Source organism: Salvelinus alpinus, chromosome 22, assembly GCF_045679555.1.
Source record: "Salvelinus alpinus chromosome 22, SLU_Salpinus.1, whole genome shotgun sequence".
Classification (NCBI taxonomy): Eukaryota; Metazoa; Chordata; class Actinopteri; order Salmoniformes; family Salmonidae; genus Salvelinus; species Salvelinus alpinus.
This window is the reverse complement of record NC_092107.1, coordinates 26,510,080-26,536,416: the sequence shown is the minus strand read 5'-3', so window position 1 is coordinate 26,536,416 and position 26,337 is coordinate 26,510,080. Positions and strand designations below refer to the sequence as shown.

The following is a 26,337-nucleotide window of genomic DNA, read 5'->3' as shown; positions in this document are numbered from 1 at the left end:
GAAAGTGACGAACTCCCATCCCAGAAATACACTTGACCTCTTTGAAGACAAAGTGGAGCATTCATACCATGTTGATTTACGTCCAGTTTAAAAAAATCTACACAGCTACCTAGGGGGTTAGCATCTAGGGGCAAGTTTTGGGATTAGGCAAGTATGTTTCCTCTGTCTCCCCTCAGTAGGGTTCTCTGGTTGTGTGGAGTATGTCCGATACAATGGCCATTTCCTGCCAGTCAGCGGCTACAGTCTGATAGTGGAGGTTTGGCCCAGTTCTACCCTGCTTCAGTCCAGCTGTGAGTCCCCAGGCTCCTGTGTTCCCTCATGTGAGTCGCTGACACACACACACACACACTAAATCTAACAGATAGGCTCCTCTTACCGGTCCATACTGTAACACACATTTCCTCTGGTACATCCAGGCTCCTGTATTTCCACCACTTGCCCTGAGGATGTCCCCACCAACGCCAGACTACCATGCCTCTCTCTGCCCTGTCCCACTGCTCCAGCCTGCGGTGGCTCGGCTGGCACTAGGAACAGCTCCTGTATCTGCCTCACGGCTGGCTCCTGTGAGCTCTGCTCCTCCCCTCCACCAGAGGACTTCCGGGGAGGAGCAGGAGTGTGTTCTGATCAGGAGGCCCTTGGGGGCCCCTCCGCTCCTCTGTGGGTCATCGGTGTGGTTCTCCCCGTCACCTCCTTCCTCCTCTGCTTGGGCCTGGGTGTGTTCCTCTGCCTGGGGAGACGCAATGCTAATGCCTGCTGCCACCGGCCACAGAAGCATCAGGCTGACAGTGGCTCCCCGCAACGTGGAGAGGAAGGGACGGACAACGGAGCGTTTTGTTTTGAAGGCCCGAGGACCACTAGTTCTGTACCTGCGGTGAGAGGGAAGCCACCTGACGTGATCCGGGCGGACAAACCGAGGGAGGCTGTCCAGGACGGCTACAGTACAGCCAGGTCAAGTGTGGAGGCTGGTGGACACAGTGAGAAGCTGGAATACTACGAGATAGACAGTGTGTTCCAATCTGACACTGGCTCTCTAAGGCTCACTGGGTCTCTCCATAACACAGATTGGGAGAGGACAGAGACTGGAGTGAGGGGATGTCAGAAGAAAACGCCAGGCTCCCCAAATCCAGATGACAGAGAGAGGCCAGTGGAGCTGTGGCAGAGGCCCCTGACACACCCTGACGAAAGAGTCTCCAGAGACGGAGGATGTGGTATGGCCAGTGGGCCGCTGAGCCAGGTAGATGATGAAGAGCAGCGCTTCCCCGGGAGGTTGGTAGTGCCAGGGCTGAGGGGTCCTCCTCAGTGTCTCTCTGTGGAGGAGGTGAGGAAGCTGAACAGCCCTGTGGATGTTCAGTTACATCAGCTGGCTCAATGGCCCAGACCTGGCAGAGCTACCAGAGGGATAAACAGAGGGATGGACAGTTCCTCAGACAGCAACACCCACAGCTCCTTTACCTGCTCAGAGGTCGACTTTGACAGGGACTTCTCTCTACTAAGCGCCCAGGGCTTGTTACGGGAGCGGACACTGATCACCATCCGCACCCACAGAGAACCAGCGGAGAGCCTGCCTGTCCCTTCCCCATTCAGAGACCCTGTGCCCCCCTCTCAGGCCCAGTACAGGACTAGGACGGCTGACTCTGGTGATTCCCCTCAACACTGGGAGCAGCTCCTGAACATGTGTGTGTGTTTCCACACCTACGCCCCAGTGTTTGAGGACATAGCAGGGCTGCCAATGGAACAACCACCTGACTGGGATAGGCAAAGCGATCTGGAGGAGATCATATGACAGGTCATGAAAAGAAAATGGATTTGAAAATGTACAAGAATTGTTTCATTGTAAGAAGCTGTGCCAGGGAATGAGTTTGCTTTTATTCATGCAGGTGTTTGCATCGTAATTGAGGGTAAAGTACATCCCTGGCAATGTGTGTTAACAGTATTGTGGACAGCAGAATGTAAAGTATGCAAAATGACTATATTTATATTGTAATGCAATGCAATGCTCTCAGACATCCTATCCCACCCATTTATTTTCACTGACTATTGCATTGAAATAGTCTCATGTTCACTCAAAGCTGTCCATCATTGTGTTGTTTACCTTCCATTTCGGATTTAGATCACCTTTGTCTCATTTTAATAGGCAACAGTGCAGTTGAATGCAGAAACAGTTCAGCACCAGTGCTACTGTTCTTTACATTGAGGGAGTTTTATTATGCTGGCCAGGGTTGAACCGGGCAACGGCCCTTCACATCATCGGGCGAAAGCTGGGAGGGAGGAGCACCCTTCTCAGATCTAACAGTAATCTGCGCAGCTCGGTCATGTTGTCAACAAGATAGCATGGTGCATCGTCCAGAAACATACATCTCTTTGCCAGAAAATAAACTAGTTTTCATTTTGAAGGCAGATAAAGCGTTAACAAAACAATCACATAATCCTACGCATCATTACGTCACTTTTGTTTTGAGTTGACTTGGCCATATCGGGGTACCTGGCTCACGCCCGGGGGGCAGTCCCTTTTCACCCAATTCAAACTCCTCCCACTGGGGTAACCCGGGCCAGATAAACAAACCCCCCCCCCCCCCCCCCAGTGTCAAATGACTAGCTCTACTTTCTATAGGTACGCCAATCTGAAGAGAGATGACTAGCTCTACTTTCTATAGGTACGCCAATCTGTAGAGAGCTGACTAGATCTACTTTCTATAGGTACGCCAATCTGTAGAGAGATGACTAGCTCTACTTTCTATAGGTACGCCAATCTGAAGAGAGATGACTAGCTCTATTTTCTATAGGTACGCCAATCTGAAGAGAGATGACTAGCTCTACTTTCTATAGGTACGCCAATCTGTAGAGAGCTGACTAGCTCTACTTTCTATAGGTACGCCAATCTGAAGAGATGACTAGCTCTATTTTCTATAGGTACGCCAATCTGTAGAGAGATGATTAGCTCTACTTTCTATAGGTACGCCAATCTGAAGAGAGATGACTAGCTCTACTTTCTATAGGTACGCCAATCTGAAGAGAGATGACTAGCTCTACTTTCTATAGGTACGCCAATCTGTAGAGAGATGACTAGCTCTACTTTCTATAGGTACGCCAATCTGTAGAGATGACTAGCTCTACTTTCTATAGGTACGCCAATCTGTAGAGAGATGACTAGATCTACTTTCTATAGGTACGCCAATCTGTAGAGAGATGACTAGCTCTACTTTCTATAGGTACGCCAATCTGTAGAGAGATGACTAGCTCTACTTTCTATAGGTACGCCAATCTGTAGAGAGATGACTAGCTCTATTTTCTATAGGTACGCCAATCTGTAGAGCTGACTAGCTCTACTTTCTATAGGTACGCCAATCTGCAGAGAGCTCTGAAGTAATCGACAAGTCTGTATGGCACCATATACACACGCACAGTCCACTCCTTTATGAACTCAACCTGTGACTGATTAAGCATCCATTTACAATTTTCACAAAACATTTATATTATTTCAGTGTTTTCTGTCGCTTGGATATGGACTCTATCCATAGATCTTCTCTAGATTGTTATGAAACGGGGTCCACTTTGTCAAAATAATAAAGTCACGTTGCATGGTGTTAGTTGCACAATAGCAGAGAGAGCAGACCTGGCGAATGGATGATTAAAGCTTTTTTTATTGGCATGGTGTTATGATTGAATAGTTCTTTAAACAGCTATTTATAAGTTAGCGATATAACGTTGAAGAGGAAGGAATTTCGTTTTTTATTCTGATAGTCTTTAAGATGTGTGTATATATATATATTTATAATAATACCCCTCTTTACTTGGAGATACTGCTGCTTCTTCCCAAGAGACCTGGCGCCAGCTGCTGCTGTTGTACAAGTTGTTGTGCTGGTGGGTTCCCATGCTAACACATATGGATGTTTCCTAGGATCGTGTTCATTAGGGAACGCCACAGAAAACATTTGGAACAGAAAAGGAGCGTTTCTAATTAATGAACAAGACCACGTAGTCCCTCAGTTTCAGACTGTTTTCTTCTGTTTGGTGCCCAATGAACACGACCAGGGGTGTCTGAAATGACGCTATGGTGCACTTTTGGCTAATTCCCAAAATACTGCACTATGTAGGGAACAGGGTGCCATTTCAGCTCAGCCCGAGGTTCCACTGATTAAGAGATGATCCCTCTCCATCACGAGCACACATGTTCAGGAGAAACATCATCCCATATCACTTGAAATGTATCCTCTCGCACTCAATCACACACATATTCAACACGGATGAAGAAATGGAGAGAAAAATACATATTCATCCCTTCACTGATATTAATGATCTAAAAGGATGTAACGTTATTCCAAGATGGCTGCCCACATGGGGTTAACAGTTAGAGGGTACAACACCCCCACCTTCACAGGATGGAATATCCTCCTTGATGTTAAGTGAACCAAATCAGCTCAAACTATTATGATCAGGAAGGTTGGGAGTGGCAAGGCCGGAGCAGTTTCGGAGTACACACACAATCGACATTCCATGTGGACAGATTTTGTACCCTCCATGTACCCTAAAACTTGTCTGCTTCAGGACAATAAGACAAGAGTATGCCACTTTGAACTGCCGGGCCAAACTAAATCACAAACAAAACAAAAACGGTAGTGTGGGGGAGCAGAGAGGATGCCGGGACAGTAGCCAGTTAAACTCAGTTCTCCCCCTGAGGATGATGATTGGCAGTCAGGGAGTGAAGAGTGGGGGGGCTTTAGGTTATTGAAGTCAATTGGCAACTTGGCATGACTGTCATAGTTGGCGTAATGGGTGAGTTGCCCCTCACAGGTAGCCCTCCTTGCGGAACTGTTCTTGCAAGATATCCCGGTACTCGTCGAAGCCCCCATCCACTCGCCGCACGTTCCCGTGCTCACAGACCCACAGCTCTCTGCACACGAGCCGGATCAGACGCTCGTCGTGAGAGACAAGGACCACTCCACCCTGAGGAGAGGATAGAGTTAAAAAGGGTATGAACGCACATTAAAACTGTGTTCAAGAGCTATCACTTCCATTGATTGTTAGCTAGAGGTGGCCAAAGTAAGCTTATAAAGAAAAGCGATCCATGAATGACAGTTTGTCCAGATTTACTCAACTGATAAAGGACATTTTCTCTTCTGGTTTAACAAGCTTACTTTGAATTTGTTGAGGGCTTTCGCTAGAGCCTCGATCGTTTCCATGTCCAGGTGATTGGTCGGCTCGTCAAGGATATAGAAGTTGGGGCTGAGAGAGAAACAGAAAAAGTGAGTAAGAGAGACATCTGTAGCTACAAGCAGCAATGAAACGGGGGGCTGTTGCTGGCTTATGAGCAGGCTGAAAGAGATGGCTGCATTGGAGCATTATACATGCAAGTGTTCACAATAGTACATTATTTATAGCGCCATGAAGTGGCTGTTCGACGTAGCAATTATTCCCTTGCAAATTTGTAGGGACTAACAAACACTGTAGTCGCCAAATCTCTAGACTTAATGTGAAGAATTGTATAATCGTTTTAGCATTAGCATAAATGCTAGCTGTTTGAGGTTCACAATTGAATTGCTTGCTGCTTCCATTAAAAAAAATATATATCTCAACACCTGTTTTGAAATACACCTTCCTACTTGCGTTCTCTCATGTCCTCTCTCTCCAGTTCTGTTCCTAGTGTTATCACTTCTCAAAATGATAGCGTCCTCTCTCTCCAGTTCTGTTCCTAGTGTTATCACTTCTCAAAATGAATAGCGTCCTCTCTCTCCAGTTCTGTTCCTAGTGTTATCACTTCTCAAAATGATAGCGTCCTCTCTCTCCAGTTCTGTTCCTAGTGTTATCACTTCTCAAAATGATAGCGTCCTCTCTCTCCAGTTCTGTTCCTAGTGTTATCACTTCTCAAAATGAATAGCGTCCTCTCTCTCCAGTTCTGTTCCTAGTGTTATCACTTCTCAAAATGATAGCGTCCTCTCTCTCCAGTTCTGTTCCTAGTGTTATCACTTCTCAAAATGATAGCGTCCTCTCTCTCCAGTTCTGTTCCTAGTGTTATCACTTCTCAAAATGATAGCGTCCTCTCTCTCCAGTTCTGTTCCTAGTGTTATCACTTCTCAAAATGATAGCGTCCTCTCTCTCCAGTTCTGTTCCTAGTGTTATCACTTCTCAAAATGATAGCGTCCTCTCTCTCCAGTTCTGTTCCTAGTGTTATCACTTCTCAAATGAATAGCGTCCTCTCTCTCCAGTTCTGTTCCTAGTGTTATCAAGGCAGTTTGACAGATGTACAATATATTTCTTATTTACAAGGTAAGTTGGTTGAAAACAAATTCTCATTTTTACAGTAACGACCTGGGGATGAGTTACAGGGCAGAGGAGAGGTTGAACAAGCCAATTGGAGGCTGGGGAAGATGATTAGGTGGCTGTGATGGTAAGAGGAGCCATCAGGGAATTTAGCCCGGACACTACTCTTGCAACAACTACCATGGGTTGTTGAGTGACCAGAGTCGGTTTAACATCTGAAGGATAGAGAAATGTAACCCAGCGGGGCTAACATGGTTACGATGCCATTATTAAACGTCATGGTCTGGAGGTTATACACTGCTCGTACAAGGACGTTTTCCCAACTTCACTAAAACTAGTTTACTACTACAATATGACAGTCCCGTGTACAATGTTGCGGCCATGGAGTGTAATAAAAGGCATTACCAAGGCATTGTCATCTGAGCGAAGGCAACCCGGCTCTTTTGCCCTCCTGACAAACTGGCCACTGGCCGAGTTGCCAGCTCCCCTGTTATCCCATAGCCACCCAGCTGGTGTCTGTACTCCTCCTCGTTACGACCTGGGAGGGACAAAAAGGGGTTACAGATGACAAAGACTGCAGGCTAGCGATGGGTTGGTTGTTAAGCAACATGGACCAAAACAGACAGGGTTGGCTTAGACTGTTGCCAGAATGTAAATTATAATTAGTCTTCAAATGTTTATTGAAAACATAAATAGCACTTGTCTCTCAAATACATCTGTACAGTTCTTGGTGAGCTAGCTAGCGAATCTTAAGCCATATCAGCATCAGTAAAAAAAAAAAAAAAAAAAAACACACCTCAAAAGAAGACATGGTATCAAGAACAAGATAAAACTAGCTGAAACGAGCAACCAACGATTCCTCACGTGGCAGCTTCCTGTCATTGTTGCTAGCCATCTGGCTGTCCGGAATGACAACACACTGCCTTTTGCCCCCATTGAAGCGAGCGCATTGTTTTCGTGACGTTGTCATCTAACCCGCCATAGAGATGCGTAACAACCACCAGGGTCGTGTTCATTAGGGCACGCAACGGGAAAAAAACGGGGCATTTCTTATTGGACAAAGTCCAGGTAGTCCTGTTCCAATCAGTTTCCTTTGCATTTGGTGCCTAATGAACACAGCCAATGCTTTGATAATGATCAGTATTGGTGTGTTTCGGTGGTGGTGGTGGTCACCTGGGAATTTGTTGAGTAGCAGCTCAATTGAACACACGTTGAGGTCCAGTTGATCCACGTGATGCTGACTGAAATAACCGATCTTCAGGTTCCTGAGCGAGAAAGGGAAATAAAGCTGTCGTTTACTTCCCTGCACGCACCCACACCCACTGAGACACACACTATAGCAGCAGAGGAACATGGCTGACGTCAAGCATGGAACCTCACCGGTGGGCGTGTCTGATGCCGTTGACAGGCGTTAACTCTCCCATCAGTAGCTTGAGCATGGTGGATTTACCCGCCCCGTTCTCACCCACCTGAGAGACAGAGAGAGACTGTAGGTACTACTTTAGCAGTTGGAAGGTTGCACAGAGCATTGTCTGTGGAAGTGTCTCACAGGTTTAAGTACAATATTGATGGGTGACCATATTGACCCGATGTGGGGACAAAGATATGTTATTACTAGCCTTATGAACATAGAAACGTTGTTGCACGTCCCATCTGTGCTAGGACATTTAAAAGGGCCATAAAATGAAAAAAATATCTGAATCAGTTGATATTGCAAAGAAAATATTGGCATCAGCCCAGAATGACCACATCGGTGCATCCCTAACTATTAAGCAGTGCATGTGATTTAGATCTGGTCATCAGGATTGAGAGCAGTGTGATTAATACGTACGATGCAGATGCGAGACTCCAGGTCTGCAGACACAGACAGCTGTGTGAAGAGGCGCTGGTCAGTGTTATAGTAGAACTCCACCTCATCCAACTGGAGCACCGGGGGAGACAGCTTCTCAAAGTTATCAGGGAACCTGCGGACGGACGCACGCACGCACACACACACGTTAGCGCTCAGATTAATATGAGAATTGAACGCAGACTTCATTCGGGACAGGAGGAGCGGTCTCTTACTTTAAGGTGACTTCGGTTTCCTTCTCCAGGGGTTTGAGTTCCGGCCTGCAGGAGACAAGAGAAGAGCAGCAAGGGAATGTACGACGGATGACAATAGATATGCTTTCCAATGACCATTCCGCTGTGCACAGGCAAACAAACGCGCAGAGGTCATCGTGCATGTGCAAGACGGAAGTTATCCCTTACAATGAAGTTCAGGCTGTAATTCCCAGGGAGCACTACATGAGAGAAAGCAAGGTGGGGCGCATGTTAAACATCTTACTTTGAAATAGATGGTTACTCACAGTTTTTCTAACAGTTTCAGTTTACTCTGCACCTGTGCCGCTCTGTTGGCGTTGTATCTGAACCGGTCGATAAACACCTGGCACACAGAGGGAGGCGATCGATCCACGATTATAATGTATAGTAATAAGATACTTATTAGATGATATATTATAGTATTTAGCAGGATGTTGATACGTTTGGCATTTCAAGGTCATATCAAATAAACACACTAATCAGCAAAGACAAAAATGCTTAGAAAGTGCATTGTTATTACCTTTTAGGCCTTTTAGTTTGTATGTGCATAGCTCAATGTGAGATAAAATGTGTGTGTGTAGGCCAGTGTGTGGGTTCCAAACCTGGATGTGCTCTCTGTACTGAAACTGGGCTTCGTACTCCCTCTGCTGGTTCTTCAGGCGGTCCTCTTTGGTCTTGACAAAGTTCTCGTAGTCGCCGCGGTAACTCTCCAGCCGCTGCGAGTGCAGGTGGATGATGTCAGTCACCACGGCGTTGAGGAAGTTCCGGTCGTGGGACACCACCAGGATGGTGGTCTGCCAGGTCTGTGGGGGGTGGAGGAGTTAAACAGGCCATGTGGAAGTTGAACTTGTTGCTCTTGCTTTAGTTATGTCACAATTATCTCTCCTTCCACCCAAAGTGTGCATTCATTCACTTCCATTCAGTGATTTGGAAGGAAATAAGTGGTAGAAGAAATATGGTGGTAACTCCAGCTAGCCCATGCCTCCACAAATCCAATGTCTTTAGATGTGTAGTAGTAGTGAATTAGTGCACACTTCAGGAGAAGGGAAATATTATTGGGACACAACCTTAAAGTCGCATTTTGGCTTGAGTGTTGTTCGCAATTTCCTAATTCGTGATACAACACAATCCATTTGAGGCTAACCATGTATTGCGTGGCTCATGAGCGTGAGCAGATGTGTCCCATGCCAATGTAGAGGACCCCTTTTGTCTCAAGGACACCCACAGAGGCAAAAGTTGAATTACCCAGCACATTCTGGAAATTAAAACAATTTAACGTATGCTCCTATTTTCTACCCTTCTCCCTGAAATGTACACTCATTCACGCCCCTTGCCCTGGATTGGGGTAAGAAATACGGTAGAAAGTCCCTATTGTCCACGCTTGCCTGTGCTTTCACCAATCCAATGCTTTTAAAGGGACTGAATTGGATTCGGGAAGCAGGAGTAACCTACCTGCAGGTAATTCTCCAGCCAAAGAATGGCTCGGACGTCCAACATGTTGGTGGGCTCTGAGGAACAAACAGACAGACAGACCAACAGTCAGTCAGAGGGCGTTTGCACTGACTGCTGGACACCATTGAACTGATCAAACAAAAATACTTCATGTGGTTTAATCACTCACCATCAAGTAACAAAAGATCAGGCCTAAAAGAGATACAATACAAATATACATATTATTTAGAGACTTGGAGCTAGCTTTAGAATATTTAGCAGAGACAAGATTATGTCTTGATAATCTGTCTATTGAATTGATGGTCTATAATACATTGAGATTCAGGAAATAGCTCATTGGAGATTTATAAATGTACAGACATATTCTAATATAATCTCTGTCCTTGTATTTTAATTGGGAAGACTGTCCTTTGGATAAAAGTGACAAGCAGAGACTCACTTGGCGAAGAGAGCTCTAGCCAGAGCTAATCTCATTCGCCACCCTCCAGAAAACTCCCTGTGAAGAGAACACAGAGAGAGATCAGTTAATCGTGCACACGCACGCACGCACACAGACACACACACACAGACAGCAACTTACTTGGTTGTCAGCGTTTGCATTTTGGGAGAAAAACCTAAACCACATAGGATGATTGAAGCTCTGTGTAAAAGAGAGGAAAAGAGAGGGGGGGGGGGAGAGAAACGGCAAACAATCATCAAACCAGAACATGCATAGACTCTTGCTACAATTATACTGCAAAGTACATAGTCATCTGTTGTACAGTATACACACCAATGGCATTATGTATATATCTAAATACACTGCTAATGTAAGGTACACACAGATATGGCATTATGTATATATCTAAATACACTGCTAATGTAAGGTACACACAGATATGACATTATGTATATATCTAAATACACTGCTAATGTAAGGTACACACAGATATGACATTATGTATATATCTAAATACACTGCTAATGTAAAGTACACACAGATATGACATTATGTACATATCTAAATACACTGCTAATGTAAGGTACACACAGATATGACATTATGTACATATCTAAATATACGGCTAATGTAAGGTACACACAGATATGACATTATGTACAGACATGTTTAGTGTGGCTCTTTACCGGGCAGGTGCTTTGTCTGCTTCAATCTCCTCCAGTTTAGCATAGATCTCCGACAGTCGAACAGTCTCCATTCCTTCAGCGCTAACATGGAATAGAATAAACTGCAGGTTTAGTGACTGTTGCAGTTCCAAACCCAAAAGTGTAAAAATCCTGCAAAAACATTTAAATCTGCCAAGGCGGCCAGTATCGACTCCTCCTAAAGTAAGGAGTAAGTAAGACTGACGTACGTTCCGTTGGCGATGCGCGCATTCAGCAGGCGTTCCTCCGTCAGGAGCCCCTCCCGGACCGTGTCGCTCTCGAGCACGCTCTGCAGCGCCCCTGTGTCATCGCCAGCGACCTCCTGCTCCACGTGCAGGATCGTGATGTGGGCGGGGACGCGCAGGCTGCGGCTCGCCAGCATCTTCAGTAGCGTGGTCTTCCCCAGGCCGTTGCGGCCAATCAGGCCGTAGCGGCGACCTGTCGACAGAGACAGCTCCGCTCCCTGCAGCAAGGACCTGGAAAATCAGAGAGAGACAATTTGCTTGCATATTGCTTTCCGGTTCAGACTTAAATGTCTCTGTCTCTCTCCTACTCCGTTTGTCGCTCTCTCGCTGTCTGGTATTAAATAAGAAATAACCATAAAAGGGTAATTACACAGGAATAACCTATGATTTACTCATTTAGTTGTTTGCCATTAATTTATTAAACAAGCACTACTACGCACCATTTGATATCAGGCAGGTGAATTTTTGTAAGTCATTTGCAGAAAGTAACTATCATAACCACATCAACTCATTTGAAATAGCAGGTAAATACTGGTGGAAACGATGTCTAGCTAACACAGCATTGAATGATCCTCACCGCTCGCCAAACGACACGTCAAAGTTCTCGATGCGGATGTCGTAGGTGCGATTCTTCCCGGACAAGTCAACGCGACTGTCCTTTTTGCTACTGGCCTGGCTGGCTGATGCCTCCTCCAGTACCCTGAGACAAACAGAGGTAGGCAGAGCGGACAAGGACAGAGTGAGACAGACACAGAGGGAACCAGAAGGAGACGAATGAGATAGAAGTAGAGAGAATGAGTACAGGAAGAAAGACAGTGGAAGAGAGACAGAGGAATGACAGACAGGCAGAGGTGAAACATCAGTCCAAATCATATCACTCTGACACTGTAACCGAACTTCATCATACATCGGTGAATAGAAATCTGTATTTTTGCTGTCACAATACCAAACCAATGATCAGTGGTGTAAAGTACTTAAGAAAACATACTTTTAAGTACTACTTGAGTCGTTTTTGGGGGGTATTTTGTACTTATATACAGTACCAGTAAAAGTTTGGACACAACTACTCATTGCAGGGTTTTTCTTTATGTTTTACTATTTTCTACATTGTAGAATAATAGTGAAGACATCAAAACTATGAAATAACACATATGGAATCATGTAGTAAGCATTTTCTTTTTAAACAAATCAAAATATATTTTATATTTGAGATTCTTCAAAGTAACCATCCTTTGCCTTGATGACAGCTTTGCACACTATTGTCATTCTCCCAACCAGCTTCATGAGGTAGTCACCTGGAATGTATTTCAATTAACAGGTATGCCTTCTTAAAGGTAAATTTGTGGAATTTCTTTCCTTCTTAATGCGTTTGAGCCAATCAGTTGTGTTGTGACAAGGTAGGAGTGGTATACAGACGATAGCCCTATTTGGTAAAATACCAAGTCCTAATTATGGCAAGCAAGGCTCAAATAAACAAAGAGAAACGACAGTCCATCATTAAGACATGAAGAACTTTGAAAGTTTCTTCAAGTACTGTCGCAGAAACCATCAAGCGTTATGATGAAACTGGATCTCATGAGGACCACCACAGGAAAGGAAGACCCAGAGTTACCTCTGTTGTAGAGGATAAGCTCATTAGAGTTATCAGCCTCACAAATTGCAGCCCAAATAAATGCTTCGCAGAGTTCAAGTAGTATTTTACGGGGTGATTTTCAATTTTACTTGATTCATTTTCAATTAACGTATCTTTACTTTTACTCAAGTATGACAATTGGGTACTTTTTCCACCACTGCCAATGATAAACTGTTTGCATAGTCTTCGGGTGTAGATGAAAAGCATTTGAAACTCACAGTGGACTAGTTGTTTTTTGCGAATCCCGTTCATTCCTCCTCCCTTGTTTTTGCTTCAGCTTGGCTTCGGCCTTCTCCAGCTTCCTCGCATCCACAGTCTGAGGCGGTGTGTGTGTGGAAGAAGACAAAGTGGATGAAGTCGACAGGAGAAAAACACAGGCCCAAGTCAGAACTGTAGCTTCGACAAAGGAACATAATACACAAGAAGATACGATGCAACAACAACAAAAAATACTTTACTGTATTCTGGCCCCTCTTCATCATCCAGATCCCTTGGACGTCGTTAGTGGCAGATACTGAGACGAGAGGGGAAAGACAGAAGGAGTGGAATGAGACACAGCAATAAGTCAGGGAGGATATTAAAAAGACATGGGAGAGGGGGTAGGAAGGGGAGAGAAAATAGGAAGAAAGGCTAAAAACAGCAGATAGAAAATTACAGGCTACCAGAATGAATATCAAACGTATACATCACTACATATACACAACTGTATGCTGGACCGTAAAGCTGACAACAAAGGGCAAGACCTAAGTCCCCTGCAGACTTACCACACTCTGCAGATATCTGAGACAACTGCACCGGAGTGTCGAGCAGCACTTGCTTTGAAGCGGCATGGCCGTTACTCCTGATGGAAAAGACATGAGTATATTTTTGATGAATCAGCAAGCGAATTACATCAATTATAAGCCTTTGGTGTGTGGCAGTTAGTTAATCTTTGTGTTGGACGCTGGTTGTGAAAGAGGTGGGTGATAAGGTTTTGTGTGTTTGTTGCACTCACAGTTTAAGAGTGTTGAACATCTGCTGACAGATGTCCCGGATGTCATCCTCGTTTTTACAGTCAGCCGATGACCCCTGCAGCAGCCCACCAATCGCATCATACACCTCCTCTCCATCCTCAAACTCCGCCCCTCCACAGTCCAACACACCTATCACACAGGATAGAAATATATCTTAGAAATGTCCATTTCCAGTTGCAGGTGGTTCTACAGAAACCATAGAAAATCCAGAAAGATATTAAATTCATGTTTTTGCAGGGGGGGGGGGGGGTAAAGGGTATCCCTTGAAGTATCAAAAAATATATACAAACATTATTTGATGAAACATTTATTTTGGGACTTAGTGCTATATTGTCCCCCCAAATTGTTTTAAGAAAGCTTGTTCTTAAGTGTCTATCCTATATCGGAGAGATATAAGATCAGAAGACATAGTTTGTTTATGTTAACAAGTATTTGTCACTAAACAGTCTCCTTATATACAGTACTTCCATAAAATGCTTTCAACTGGTTACAGGGGACCTCCAGACGAGTCTTGTGAGGCCTGTTGGAGTCCTAGAGCAAAACAGAGTCTCACTTTTTGCACAGGTGGGTCATATTAGTGTGTAGCCCAAACTGTTCGGACGTTTCAGACAGAAGTTCCCAGATTAGCTGTACCGACTTCAGACGCGCCCCAAGACGCTTGTGTTCGTGAGTCTCGTATTTTGTGATTAGACCTAATTTCGGGACATCTCATGGACTGACAGACACCTCTCTGGCGCTGTCATCTTTCACCGCAGATGCAGAAGTGCGACATAGGCAGATGCGGTGGATTGAGACGCATCCAATGCAAAAAAAAGCAGATGAACTACATGACCAAAAGTATGTGGACACCTGCTAATCAAACATCCCATTCCAAAATCATGGGCATTAATACAGAGTTAGTCCGCCCCTTTGCTGCTTCAACAGCCTTTACTTTTCCGGGAAGGCTTTCCACTAGATGTTGGAAACATTGCTGCGAGGATTTGCTTCCATTCAGATACAAGAGCATTTGTGAGGTCGGGCACTGATGTTGAGCGATTAGGCGTTCCAATTCATCCCAAAGGTGTTCAATGAGGTGGCACTAAAGGGTCTAGCCAGAACCATGAACAGCACCAGACCATTATTCCTCCTCCACCAAACTTTACTGTGGGCACTATGCATTCGGGCAGGTAGCGTTGTCCTGGCATTCGCCAAACCAAGATTCATCCGTTGGTCTGCCACATGTTGAAGCATGATTCATCACGCCAGAGAACGCGTTTCCACTGCTCCAGAGCTTTACGCCACTCAAGCCGACGCTTGGCATTGTGCATGGTGATCTTAGGCTTGTGTGCGGCTGCTCGGCAGTTTGGAACTCGGTAGTGAGTGTTGCACTAAGGACGATGATTTCGGTCGCCAGCTGTACTGTGTTTCCTCCGAAACATTGGTGCGGTTGGATTACGGGTTAAACGAGCAGTGTGTCAAGAAGCAGTGCGGCTTGGCAGGGTCGTGTTTCGGAGGATGCATGGCTCTCGACCTTTGCCTCTCTCTCTCTCTCTCTCTCTCGTCCATACGGGAGTTGCAGCGATGGGACAAGACTAACTACCAATTGTGACCGACCGGCTCGATTCCGTCTTATGTAGCAAAATTTGAAAGTGTTTATTACATTGGATAAAAGTAGAGACTCAGAGCTAGAAAATGGTATATCATACACTACAGCTGAGAAACAATGGGGAAGTAATTCTGCTTTGAAATTTGATAAACCTGTAACCTCACTTTTGAGAAAATGGCCCTTGAATGTTTTGGTACCTACCGGAGAGCTCTTTGTCTACACTCATTCAGCATCGTTCACACCTTCCTAAGCTTTAGCCCCACCCATCTCTTTAAGGATTCACATGTGAGTATATGTACTAAACAACCAAAGATTTAAAGACTAAAGGCTGGCTTATACTACAGGTGTGTTCGTAAATTTAATCTGGAGTGCCAGAATGTTCTCTGGGCATTCGTAAACTCAGAGCGGTCAGATTGTCCGTTTGTAAATTCAGTGTTTTGCTCTCGGAGCGTTCAGCGCGCACACTGTACGCTCTGGCCGAGGAGTAGGGTTGATCCGAGCGTTCTGACCTAACAACAGCAGTCAAGCCCCCAAGCTAACTTTTGCTAGCTACTTCCAGACACAAATGATAGCTCACTGACCATTTTACTCACCCTAGCAGAGCTAGTTAGGCTGTTATGTTATCCAGAGCGTTGGTGACTGCAACTGTGCTGCTGGCAAAAATGTAATTACGCTTTCTTCCAACGTTTACTGACACCGGCCATATTCAACGGGTGTTGAGCGTTCGTAAATTCATCAGTTATTCTGCGCTCTGGCACACTCAGACGAGTGTTCTGAAATCGGAGTAGATAGCCAGAACGAATTTTCCAGCTACGTCTATCGACAATTGTCACAATGATATCATAGACATTCTATTGAAATAGTTACTTGCATTGTGTAGTCTTTTGTTTATAGACACGTAGCTAGCTAAACAATGAACCATAATCCCAGCTCATAACGTTACTACCCTGCATGAATCTGCAGGTAGCTAACCAACCAGGTTCAATGTTAGCTAGCTAACATTAGGCTATATAACTGGCAATGCAAATGGCTCTGAGATACGAATAATATTACTACACAGATCAAACATGTAACATTAACTAGCTAGCCAGCTAACATTAGCTAGCTAGCAGTACATTTCAATTTGAAATGAAAACGACTTTGACAAAATTAGAAAGGTGTAATATCTGAAAATGTAGCTAGCTAGACTCTTTTACCCGTATACATGGATGGACGCTTCTCCTTCTCTGTCACGGATGTCATGGTCGCACTTAGTTTTAAGATGTATAAAACACCTCTCCGGATTACAACAGCCTTCTGTTCTCTTTCCGACTCCGTCTGCATATTTGCAATCAAACGCCAGATTTTTCTCCATCTCCTTAGCTATCATACTCTAATTCCAATGATTTCCAAACTTGGTCCTCCAGGAAGTGGAGAGAAACACTTACGCAGTTCTACAACATGATATATTTCAAAAAGACACGTGAGAAAGGATTACCTACACATACTGACCGCTCATATTATAGACAGAAGCGAGCTACATGGCAGACAAATCCGAACTCATCTCTCGGCATGTTCATCACACTCATTAACTCAGCCAATCCTGGCTAGCGGGAACATTGACGTCTTTTTCCTTGGCTAAAACAACTAGGCTAGTAATTTAACAGCTGTATTCATATTTACAGATGGCATACAAGTTTGTTATTAAGGCACATGAAAGTTCACATGCCACCACTTTGGAAGTATGCTTGGGGTCATTATTCATTTGGAAGACCCATTTGCGACCAAGCTTTAACTTCCTGACTGATGTATTGAGATGTTGCTTCAATATATATCCACATAATTTTCTGACATCATGATGCCATCTATTTTGTGAAGCGCACCAGTCCCTCCTGCAGCAAAGCACACCACTACATGATGCTGCCACCTCTGTGCTTCACGGTTGGGATGGTGTTCTTCGGCTTGCAAGCATCTCCCTTTTTCCTCCAAACATAACGATGGTCATTATAGCCAAACTTCTATTTTTGTTTCATCAGACCAGAGGACATTTCTCCAAAAAGTACGATCTTTGTCCCCATGTGCAGTTGCAAACCGTAGTCTGGCTTTTCTATGGCAGTTTTGGCTTCTTCCTTGCTGAGCGGCCTTTCAGGTTATATCAATATAGGACTCATTTTACTGTGGATATAGATACTTTGTACCTGTTTCCTCCAGCATCTCCACAAGGCCCGTTGCTGTTGTTCTGGGATTGATTTGCACTTTTCGCACCAAAGTACATTCATCTCTTGGAGACAGAACGCGTCTCCTTCCTGAGCGGTATGACGGCTGCGTGGTCCCATGGTGTTTATACTCGCGTACTATTGTTTGTACATATGAACGTGGTACCTTCAGGCATTTGGAAATTGCTCCCAAGGATGAACCAGACTTCTGGAGGACTAGTTTTTTTCTGAGGTATTGGCTGATTTCTTTTGATTTACCCATGTGAAGCAAAGAGGCACGGAGTTTGAAGGTAGGCCTTGAAATACATAGACAGGTACACCTCCAATTGACTCAAATGATGTCAATTAGCCTATCAGAAGCTTCTAAAGCCATGACATCATTTTCTGGAATTTTCCAAGCTGTTTAAAAGGCACAGTAAACTTGGTGTATGTAAACTTCTCACCCACTGGAATTGTGATAGTGAATTATAAGTGAAATAATCTGTCTGTAAACAATTGTTGGAAAAATTACATGTGTCACGCGCAAAGTAGATGTCCTAACCGACTTGCCAAAACTATAGTTTGTTAACAAGAAATTTGTGGAGTGGTTGAAAAACGAGTTTCGAACTTCAACTGTAGATGTTGACTTATATCAATTACAAGCAATATAGAAAGCATACATGATTAATATTTGCCATTTTCCTCTGCTAGATCACATTCATTGATAAAAGCAAAAAAATTAACAAGACAATGGGTGGAATAAATCATGTTTATCTTGAACTAATATAAACAAAACAAGGTTATCACTATTGATGTTTATTGCTTTGAGCTGAACAAATTGGAAGGTCAAATTTTACATCCAGTATTTTATGGAAATGATAAATGAGCCCCATTGAACACAAATTAAGGTCAGTCTACACACTACATGAGGGACTGAGTTTTACTGTGTGTTGCAAATGTATTTCTTGCACTTGATGCATGTGTACTGGGTCTTCCTGTCCTTGGGTCCACACACATGGCAGTGCTTCTTCGTTGCTACCGGCTGCGATCTAGAATGATGAAAACACTTAATTCAAGAATTTTACTAACGTCTCACTCACACACATATACACTACCGTCCAAAAGTTTAGGGTCACTTAGAAATGTCCTTGTTTTTGAAAGAAAAGCACATTTTTTGTCCATTAAAATAACATCAAAATGGTCAGAAATACAGTGTAGACATTGTTAATGTTGTAAATGACTATTGTACCTGGAAATGGATGATTTTTAATGGAATATCTACATAGGCATCCAGAGGCCCATTATCTTCACATGGGATGTTTTCACTGAACAACAAAATAAAGGTAATATTGAATGATTCAATGCATCTCCCAAAAACATCAGTAAAATTATAGTCTAGAAACTAAAGCTTTGGTTGTCTTCCTCTCAGGCTTCCATGTCTTCTCCCTTGACCTCCTCAATATCCACCTCTTTAACATCAGACTGAGGCCTCATCTTCACTGTCACTTTCCAACCTTGTTGAGGATGGCTCATTGTCAGGCTCAAAAAGTCTCAAATTTGCCCGGATGGCCACCTATTTTTCAACCCTTGTATTGGTTGCATGCTTTGGTGTGTGTGTGTTCCCAAACAAGGACCAGTTGCGCTCGGATGCAGCTGATGTTGGGGCGGCAGGTAGCCTAGTGGTTAGAGCGTTGGACTAGTAACCGAAAGGTTACAAGACAAGGTAAAAATCTGTCGTTCTGCCCCTGAACAAGGCAGTTAACCCACTGTTCCTAGGCCGTCATTGAAAATAAGAATTTGTTCTTAACTGACTTGCCTAGTTAAATAAAAGGTACAATAAATATTGGTGGGATTTGGAGGATGTAGGCAACAAGGGAAAGAGCCTCAGATCCACAAAGTCCCTTCCACCAGGTGGCTGATGAGATATATTGGCACGACTGCCATATTGTATCTCCATCCCAAAGCCCTTGCTTGGAAGTGTACTTCGCCAGACTGCCAAGAACCTTGCTCTCATTCAGGCCAAGGTGGCGAGACACGGTAGTGTTGACACCATGGGGCTTGTTGATCTCCGCACCAGACAGGATGCTCTTGCCAGCATACGGATTTCTTAGCTTATATCTGCAAGCAGAGTCTGATAGACAGGATGGCATTGTCTCTCTCAATCCGTGCAATGTTCTACTGCTATAGGTTTCAGGAATTTTAGGCTGCTTACCACTCTCTCCCAAAATATATAATCCAGGAGGATCCTCTTGATGGGGCTGTCCATATCAGCAGACTGTGATATGCCCATTTCTTAGAGAGACTCCTTCCCCTCCAGGAGACTGTCAAACATGATGACACCACCACCCCAAAGAGTGTTGCTGGGCAGCTTCAATGTGGTGCTCTTATTCTCCTCACTTTGCTTGGTGAGGTAGATCGCTGCTATAACTTGATGACCCTTCACATAACTAACCATTTCCTTGGCTCTCTTGTAGAGTGTATCCATTGTTTTCAGTGCCATGATGTCCTTGAGGAGCAGATTCAATGCATGAGCAGCACAGCCAATGGGTGTGACATGAGGGTAGGACTCCTTCACTTTAGACCAAGCAGCCTCCATGTTCGCAGCATTGTCTGTCACCAGTGCAAATACCTTCTATGGTCCGAGGTTATTGATGACTGCCTTTAGCTCATCTGCAATGTAGAGACCGGCGTGTCTGTGCCCTTGTTGAATACTGGTTGAGGGGTGGAGATGATGTAGTTAATTATTCCTTGCCCACGAACATTCGACCACCCATCAGAGATGATTGCAATACAGTCTGCTTTCTCTATGATTTGCTTGACCTTCACTTGAACTCTGTTGAACTCATCATCCAGCAAATGAGTAGATAAAGCATGTCTGGTTGGAGGGGTGTATGCTGGGCGAAGAACATTCAGAAATCTCTTTCAATACACATTGCCAGTGAGCATCAGAGGTGAACCAGTTACATACACAGCTAGAGCAAGACATTCATCAGCATTTCTCTGACTACGTTCCTCCATTGAGTAAAAAACAACAACTTATGATTCCAGGAGGACCATGAGCTGTTGCTATCGATAATGTGTCTGATTCATAATTTTTAACTCGAAGAGAAGTAGAGAGACTATTGTCAGAGGTTGCTTGTTGTGAGCACTGAGGGAACTTTATACACTTGGCCAGATGATTCTGCATCTTTGTTGCATTCTTCACAAATTATTTGGCACAGTATTTGCAAATGTACACAGCTGTTCCTTCTACATTAGCTGCAGTGAAATGTCTCCACACATCAGATAGTGCCCGTGGTATTTTCCTGTAAAGATCAGAATTTAAAAAAAAATAAAAATAATTAAAAACAATTCCATGTACAGATAAATAGTTAAGCAGTTAGATTAAACAACTCCTTTGTAAGATAAATGTTTTAAAATGAAACATGTATGGAAACAGATGAATTAACACTCCTCAGTTAGCAGGCTCAAGCAAGCTAAAACCCACATGGTAGCAAAAACTAACAAGCAGAAATTGATAACAAGTTAGAAATGATTTAAACACTTTGCTGTTGCTACTATTTACTAGTTAACAAAAAAGCATGTATGTCACAAAATATATTCACCCCACCCAGTATTGTAATCAAAACTTACCAGAAAGCATGTAGTCCTTGGCTCAGACAGTGTAGTAGTGTGGGCTCAATAGCATCTCATTAGTGTGCAAGATCTTGAAAATCAGCTGTACATGTGATGGAAAAGTGCACTGCACATGTGATGGAAGAATGCACTGTGCATGCAGAGGGTTGCAATTCCATTGAAATGGGGAAAGTTTAACCAAAACATGCCACAAGACCTAGAATTGCCTTATGTGTATCCCACAAAAAAGGTTCACTGCTATAAGCTAACTTTGATGAATTTAAGCAAAATTCCCAAAATTCCGGGGCTGAACTTCCCATGGAAAAAATTACGTAAATTTCACGGAAAGTTTCCGACCCTTTGCAACCCTAGCCGGCGTTGTAGGATTCAACCTTAGTCCTGTATTTACTCTTTGCCTGTTTGATGGTTAGTCTGGAGGGCATAACGGGATTTCTTACAAGCGTCCTGGTTAGAGTTCGCTCTTTGAAAGCCGCAGCTCTAGCCGATGTTGCCTGTAATCCATGACTTCTGGTTGGGTTGTTAGTATGGTCACTGTGGGGACAACGTCATCTATGCACTTATTGAGAAAGCCTGTGACTGATGTGGACACCTCAATGCCATCGGATGAGTCCCGGGACATATTCCAGTCTGTGCTAGCAAAACAGTCCTGTAGCTTAGCATCTGCGTCATCTGACCACTTTAGTAGTTGAGTGAGTCACTGGTACTTCCTGCTTTAGTGTTTGCTTGTAAGCAGGAATCAGGAGGATAGAATTATGGTCAGATTTGATAAATCGAGGGTGAGGGAGAGCTTTGTACGTGTCTCTGTGTGTGGAGTAAAGGTGGTCTAGAGTTTTTTTCCCTCTCATTGCACGTGACATGCTAGTAGAAATTTGGTAAGACGGATTTAAGTTTGCCTGCATTAAAGTCCCTGGCTACTAGGAGCCCAGCCTCTGGATGAGCATTGTCTTGTTTGCTTATGGCTTTATACAGCTCGTTGAGTGCGGTCTTAGTGCCAGTATCGGTTTGTGGTGGTAAATAGACAGCTACAAGAAAATATAGATTAAAACGCTCTTGGTAAATAGAGTGGTCTACAGCTTATCATGAGATACTCTACCTCAGGTGAGCAAAACCTCGAGAGTTCCTTAACATTCGAATATGCGACCCGCTGTTGAGAAACACACAGACTGTCACCCCCTCTCTTACCAGAGGCAGCTGTTCGGTCTTGCCGATGCATGGAAAACCCAGCCAACTGTATATTATCCATGTCGTTGTTCAGCCACGACTTGGTATAACATAAGATATTGCAATTTTTAATGTCCCGTTGGTAGGATATTCTTGAACGGAGCTCATCCAGTTTATTCTCCAATGATTGCACGTTGGCCAATAGGACAGATAGTAGAGGCGGGTTACCCATCTGCTGATAAATTCTCACAAGGCACCCAGACCTGCGTCCCTAGTATTGGCAACTTCTCTTCATGCGAATGACAGGGATTTGGGCCGTGTCTCGACAAAGCAGTAGATCCTTTGCGTCCGACTCGTTAAAGAAAAAAATCTTTGTCCAGTTCGAGGTGAGTAATCGCTCTTCTGATATCCGTGAGCTCTTTTCGGTCATAAGAGACAGTGGCAGAAACATTACGTACAAAATACTGTTACAGAAAAGAGCTCAAAATACTGCTACTTCTAGGTGTGCTCAGGCATGTGCTCTCCCCTTCAACATGAACAAGACAGAGAAACCAGACCCATGATCATTGCTCACATGGAGCACTCCAAACAAAAGACAATGAAAAACTGTACGAGTCATAAATTGTGGTTACGAAATAAACCAAAACTTGTCTCACAAGTGTAGCAGGTTGTGAACTCTACAAACAATGTTTCCACTCCGAGAATGGTAAATAACTGTAGGCCTAATTAGTAATACAACGTAATAACACAAATTAAAAAAGGGGTGAAGGTGATGAGTCTCTAATTTGTCCGTTTTCTGGTTTCAAAGAAAAATGTGCTTTTTTGGTAAGTTGTGAGCTCTCCAAACTGTTTTATTTGATTGTCACTGTCTCAGGATATCAGCCATGTGAACCCATTTGGTAGCTTGTCATAATGGCACGCGTCACCAATTGAGCCATAGGCCTATGATGGCATTACTGGCCTAATGGGCATGTACACGGTCATTGTACATCTGAAGCAGAGAATAGCTAAACTCATATCATTTTCATATTGTTGAGCTAGCTATATGTTCAATTTAAAATGAAACCAGTAGATTATGTTTGAGGCTAACCATAAGCCAGATTTTCTACATGATACTTCTGACATTCAAATCCATCCCTTGTATTGTACAAATAAGGCACGGACAATTTGTAAGCTAACTTAAAATAATCCAAAAGGAAAATAATGGTGCGTGGGAATGTTCTAATTCTACCTTGGACAGCAGAGATGGGGACTGCAGAGATTGTTGGTGATGGTGGGTGAAGAGAGATGTAAGTCAAAGCTACAATTTCTGAGACGCAAAGTACCCATTCATGTGCATGTTACATGTACGCCTATGTATTTACAGGAAGTGAGCTATAATTATCAATTTCATAACACAGGTATAATAAGAGCCATAAGCTATAATATACTTAACAAAAATAGAAAACGCAACATGTAACAATTTCAACGATTTTACTGAGTTAACGTTAACATCAGGAAATAAGTCAATTGAAATAAATTCATTAGGCCCTAATATATGGATATCACATGACTGGGCAGGGGCACCGCCATGGGTGGGCCTGGGAGAGCATAGGGCCCACCCAATCATAATGAGTTTATCCCAACAAAAGCGCTTTTCTAAAGACATACTCTTCAGCTTCATCAAAGGTAGAGAAATTAACATAAAATTCTCTGGCAACAGCTCTGGTGGACATTCCTGCAGTCAGCATGCCAATTGCATGCACGCCAACTGCACGCTCCTTCAAAACTTGAGGCATCTGTGGCAATGTGTAACAAACTGTACATTTTAGAGTGGCTCGCCTGGTTCACCAACTACAGTTGAAGTCGGAAGTTTACATACACTTAGGTTGGAGTCATTAAAACTCGTTTTTCAACCACTCCACAAATTTCTTGTTAACAAACTATAGTTTTGACAAGTCGGTTAGGACATCTACTTTGTTCATGACACAAGTACTTTTACCAACAATTGTTTACAGACAGATTATTGAACTTAGAATTAACTGAATGGTGCCAAAATAACAACCTCTCCCTCAACGTAACCAAGACTAATTAGATGATTGTGGACTACAGGAAAAGGAGGACTGAGCACTCCCCCGTTCTCATCGACGGGGCTGTAGTGGAGCAGGTTGAGAGCTTCAAGTTCCTTGGTGTCCACATCACCAACAAACTAGAATGGTCCAAACTAAAGGTCGACTGATTAATCGGAATGGCCGATTAATTAGGGCCAATTTCAAGTTTTCATAACAATCGGCAATACAAATTATTTTTTCAGGTAGATACCTTATGAAGTAACAGCTGCTCTCTACATCCCCTCACAATCATGCATTATTTTGTCTCTTCCATAGCAGGCCTAAAAGAAACACTGACCAGACAAGTAGATGCGCAATGGATTATGGTCATTGTAGGAAATTATGCACTTAAACTATGTAGAATATTGGCCTGTTGGAAACTTCAACTCCCTACTACAGTGCAGTTTGGCTGGATCTGATTTCTCAAGAGAAACTGTGCAATTTGCACATCGAAATCACAGAAAAAACATTTACGAAATGGAATTCAAATAATTGAACCAACACTGGTCAATTAGTTATTTAAAAAACAAAAAATAACCTGAATTTAAGGGTAAACACTCAGCACAAATTGTTGTGCAAATCTCTCTTCACTCACAATCCTCCTCCATGCCACTTACCTTCTGATTTTGTCTCTGTATTCTATCTAGCAAAGTGACATAACATAGAATTGAAAAACCAGACACTGCGATGATTGACCGTCCTCCATCTTTTTTAGTTTTGCTTGCCCAGAACAAATGACAGGCGGAACGGTTTCATGAACTGAAGATTTTCAAGCAAACATTTGCTCCTCAGCTGATTGGTTAACGGCAGCGGTGGCAGCGTGCAATTTGCATAAAGTAGAGCAGCGCTTAAGGCCTTCATCACACCGACAGTGAATTTGTTTATTTAACTTTTGTTTATTATCTACTTCACTTGCTTTTGCAATGTGAACATATGTTTCCCATGCCAATAAAATCCTTGAATTGATAGCGCAAAATGGTCACGCAGCATCATCTAGATGTGTGTACAATAAAAGTTCAACATTCACCTTCTGCTACCATTTATGTCAAGCAGTTAATATGAACGCTCTGCATCGCTGCAAGGCAAACGCAGCGTTCCATTGGAGATTAATGCATTTACGGTGTACCAAAATACATTACCTGTCGGTGTGATTGAGGCGTAACTTTTTATAACGCTTGGCTTGTAGGGTTCTCGCCGCACACCTTCCCACAACCCCCAGTACCGCGTGCCCCCAAAATGAATACGGGAGGAACTTCGTCTGACGAATTCGGAAGTGGTGAAAACTATGTAAGCCGGATTCATAACCAAAACCCAACCTTCCCATACATAGATAAGATTACGCTTTCCCTTCCTTGAGTCAACCCCTCTCTTTGTTCATGTTTAGGCTGTTTTGTTTTGCGACTTTGGGTCCTTAAAGCGCTATATAACGAATTCCCATGTACTATTACATGCCGGTAAATCTACACAGAAGCAGCTAGTTCGCTAGTAATTCAAGGCAATAAATTAGCTAGTCTAGCTCACCCAGTTAGTTGTTCAACCGGACCGATTATAGGATAACTAATGGCATGTTACTTGTTAGCTACAAGCTAACGTTAGCTAGTCTCCCTAACTTGGCTTGACCGAGCGTCAACGCTATGGGACGGCTATGCTAGCTAACGTTACTTCACGTGGAGAAGAAGCCGCCCGCCACTCATCTAGCCGGTGGCATTTTAAAGTGTACGAGATCCACACACCCTCTCCATTCATTTACAGTCTCTTACCCGTGATATATTCGAACACTTCGGTGTCAATTTCGGGAAACTCGCTCTTCAGAATATCCACGTATGTCGCCATGATACACCGGCTCATCCACAAGAACAGCGCAT

The 26,337-nt window shown here is 43.6% G+C and overlaps 2 protein-coding genes across 2 annotated transcripts in view; one reads left to right on the top strand and one right to left on the bottom strand.

The window, feature by feature from the left end:
- Positions 1 to 3,649, top strand: part of LOC139549327 (protocadherin Fat 4) — a 34,332-nt gene extending 30,683 nt beyond the window's left edge. The window contains exons 21-22 of the mRNA XM_071359710.1: positions 177 to 320; positions 417 to 3,649. Coding sequence (XP_071215811.1) covers positions 177 to 320; positions 417 to 1,783 — 1,511 coding nt within the window. The 3' untranslated portion in view covers positions 1,784 to 3,649. The remainder of the gene's footprint in view (positions 1 to 176; positions 321 to 416) is intronic.
- On the bottom strand, positions 3,624 to 26,337 carry LOC139549328 (ATP-binding cassette sub-family F member 3-like). Its single transcript, XM_071359711.1, is given in 22 exon segments — positions 3,624 to 4,944; positions 5,136 to 5,223; positions 6,664 to 6,796; positions 7,432 to 7,523; positions 7,639 to 7,727; positions 8,090 to 8,222; positions 8,323 to 8,367; positions 8,607 to 8,683; positions 8,943 to 9,143; positions 9,793 to 9,848; positions 9,962 to 9,984; positions 10,232 to 10,288; positions 10,373 to 10,432; positions 10,918 to 10,998; positions 11,145 to 11,411; positions 11,758 to 11,880; positions 13,032 to 13,129; positions 13,272 to 13,327; positions 13,578 to 13,654; positions 13,808 to 13,955; positions 26,233 to 26,322; positions 26,325 to 26,337. Coding segments are annotated over 22 exon segments (2,166 nt in total). The 3' UTR covers positions 3,624 to 4,785.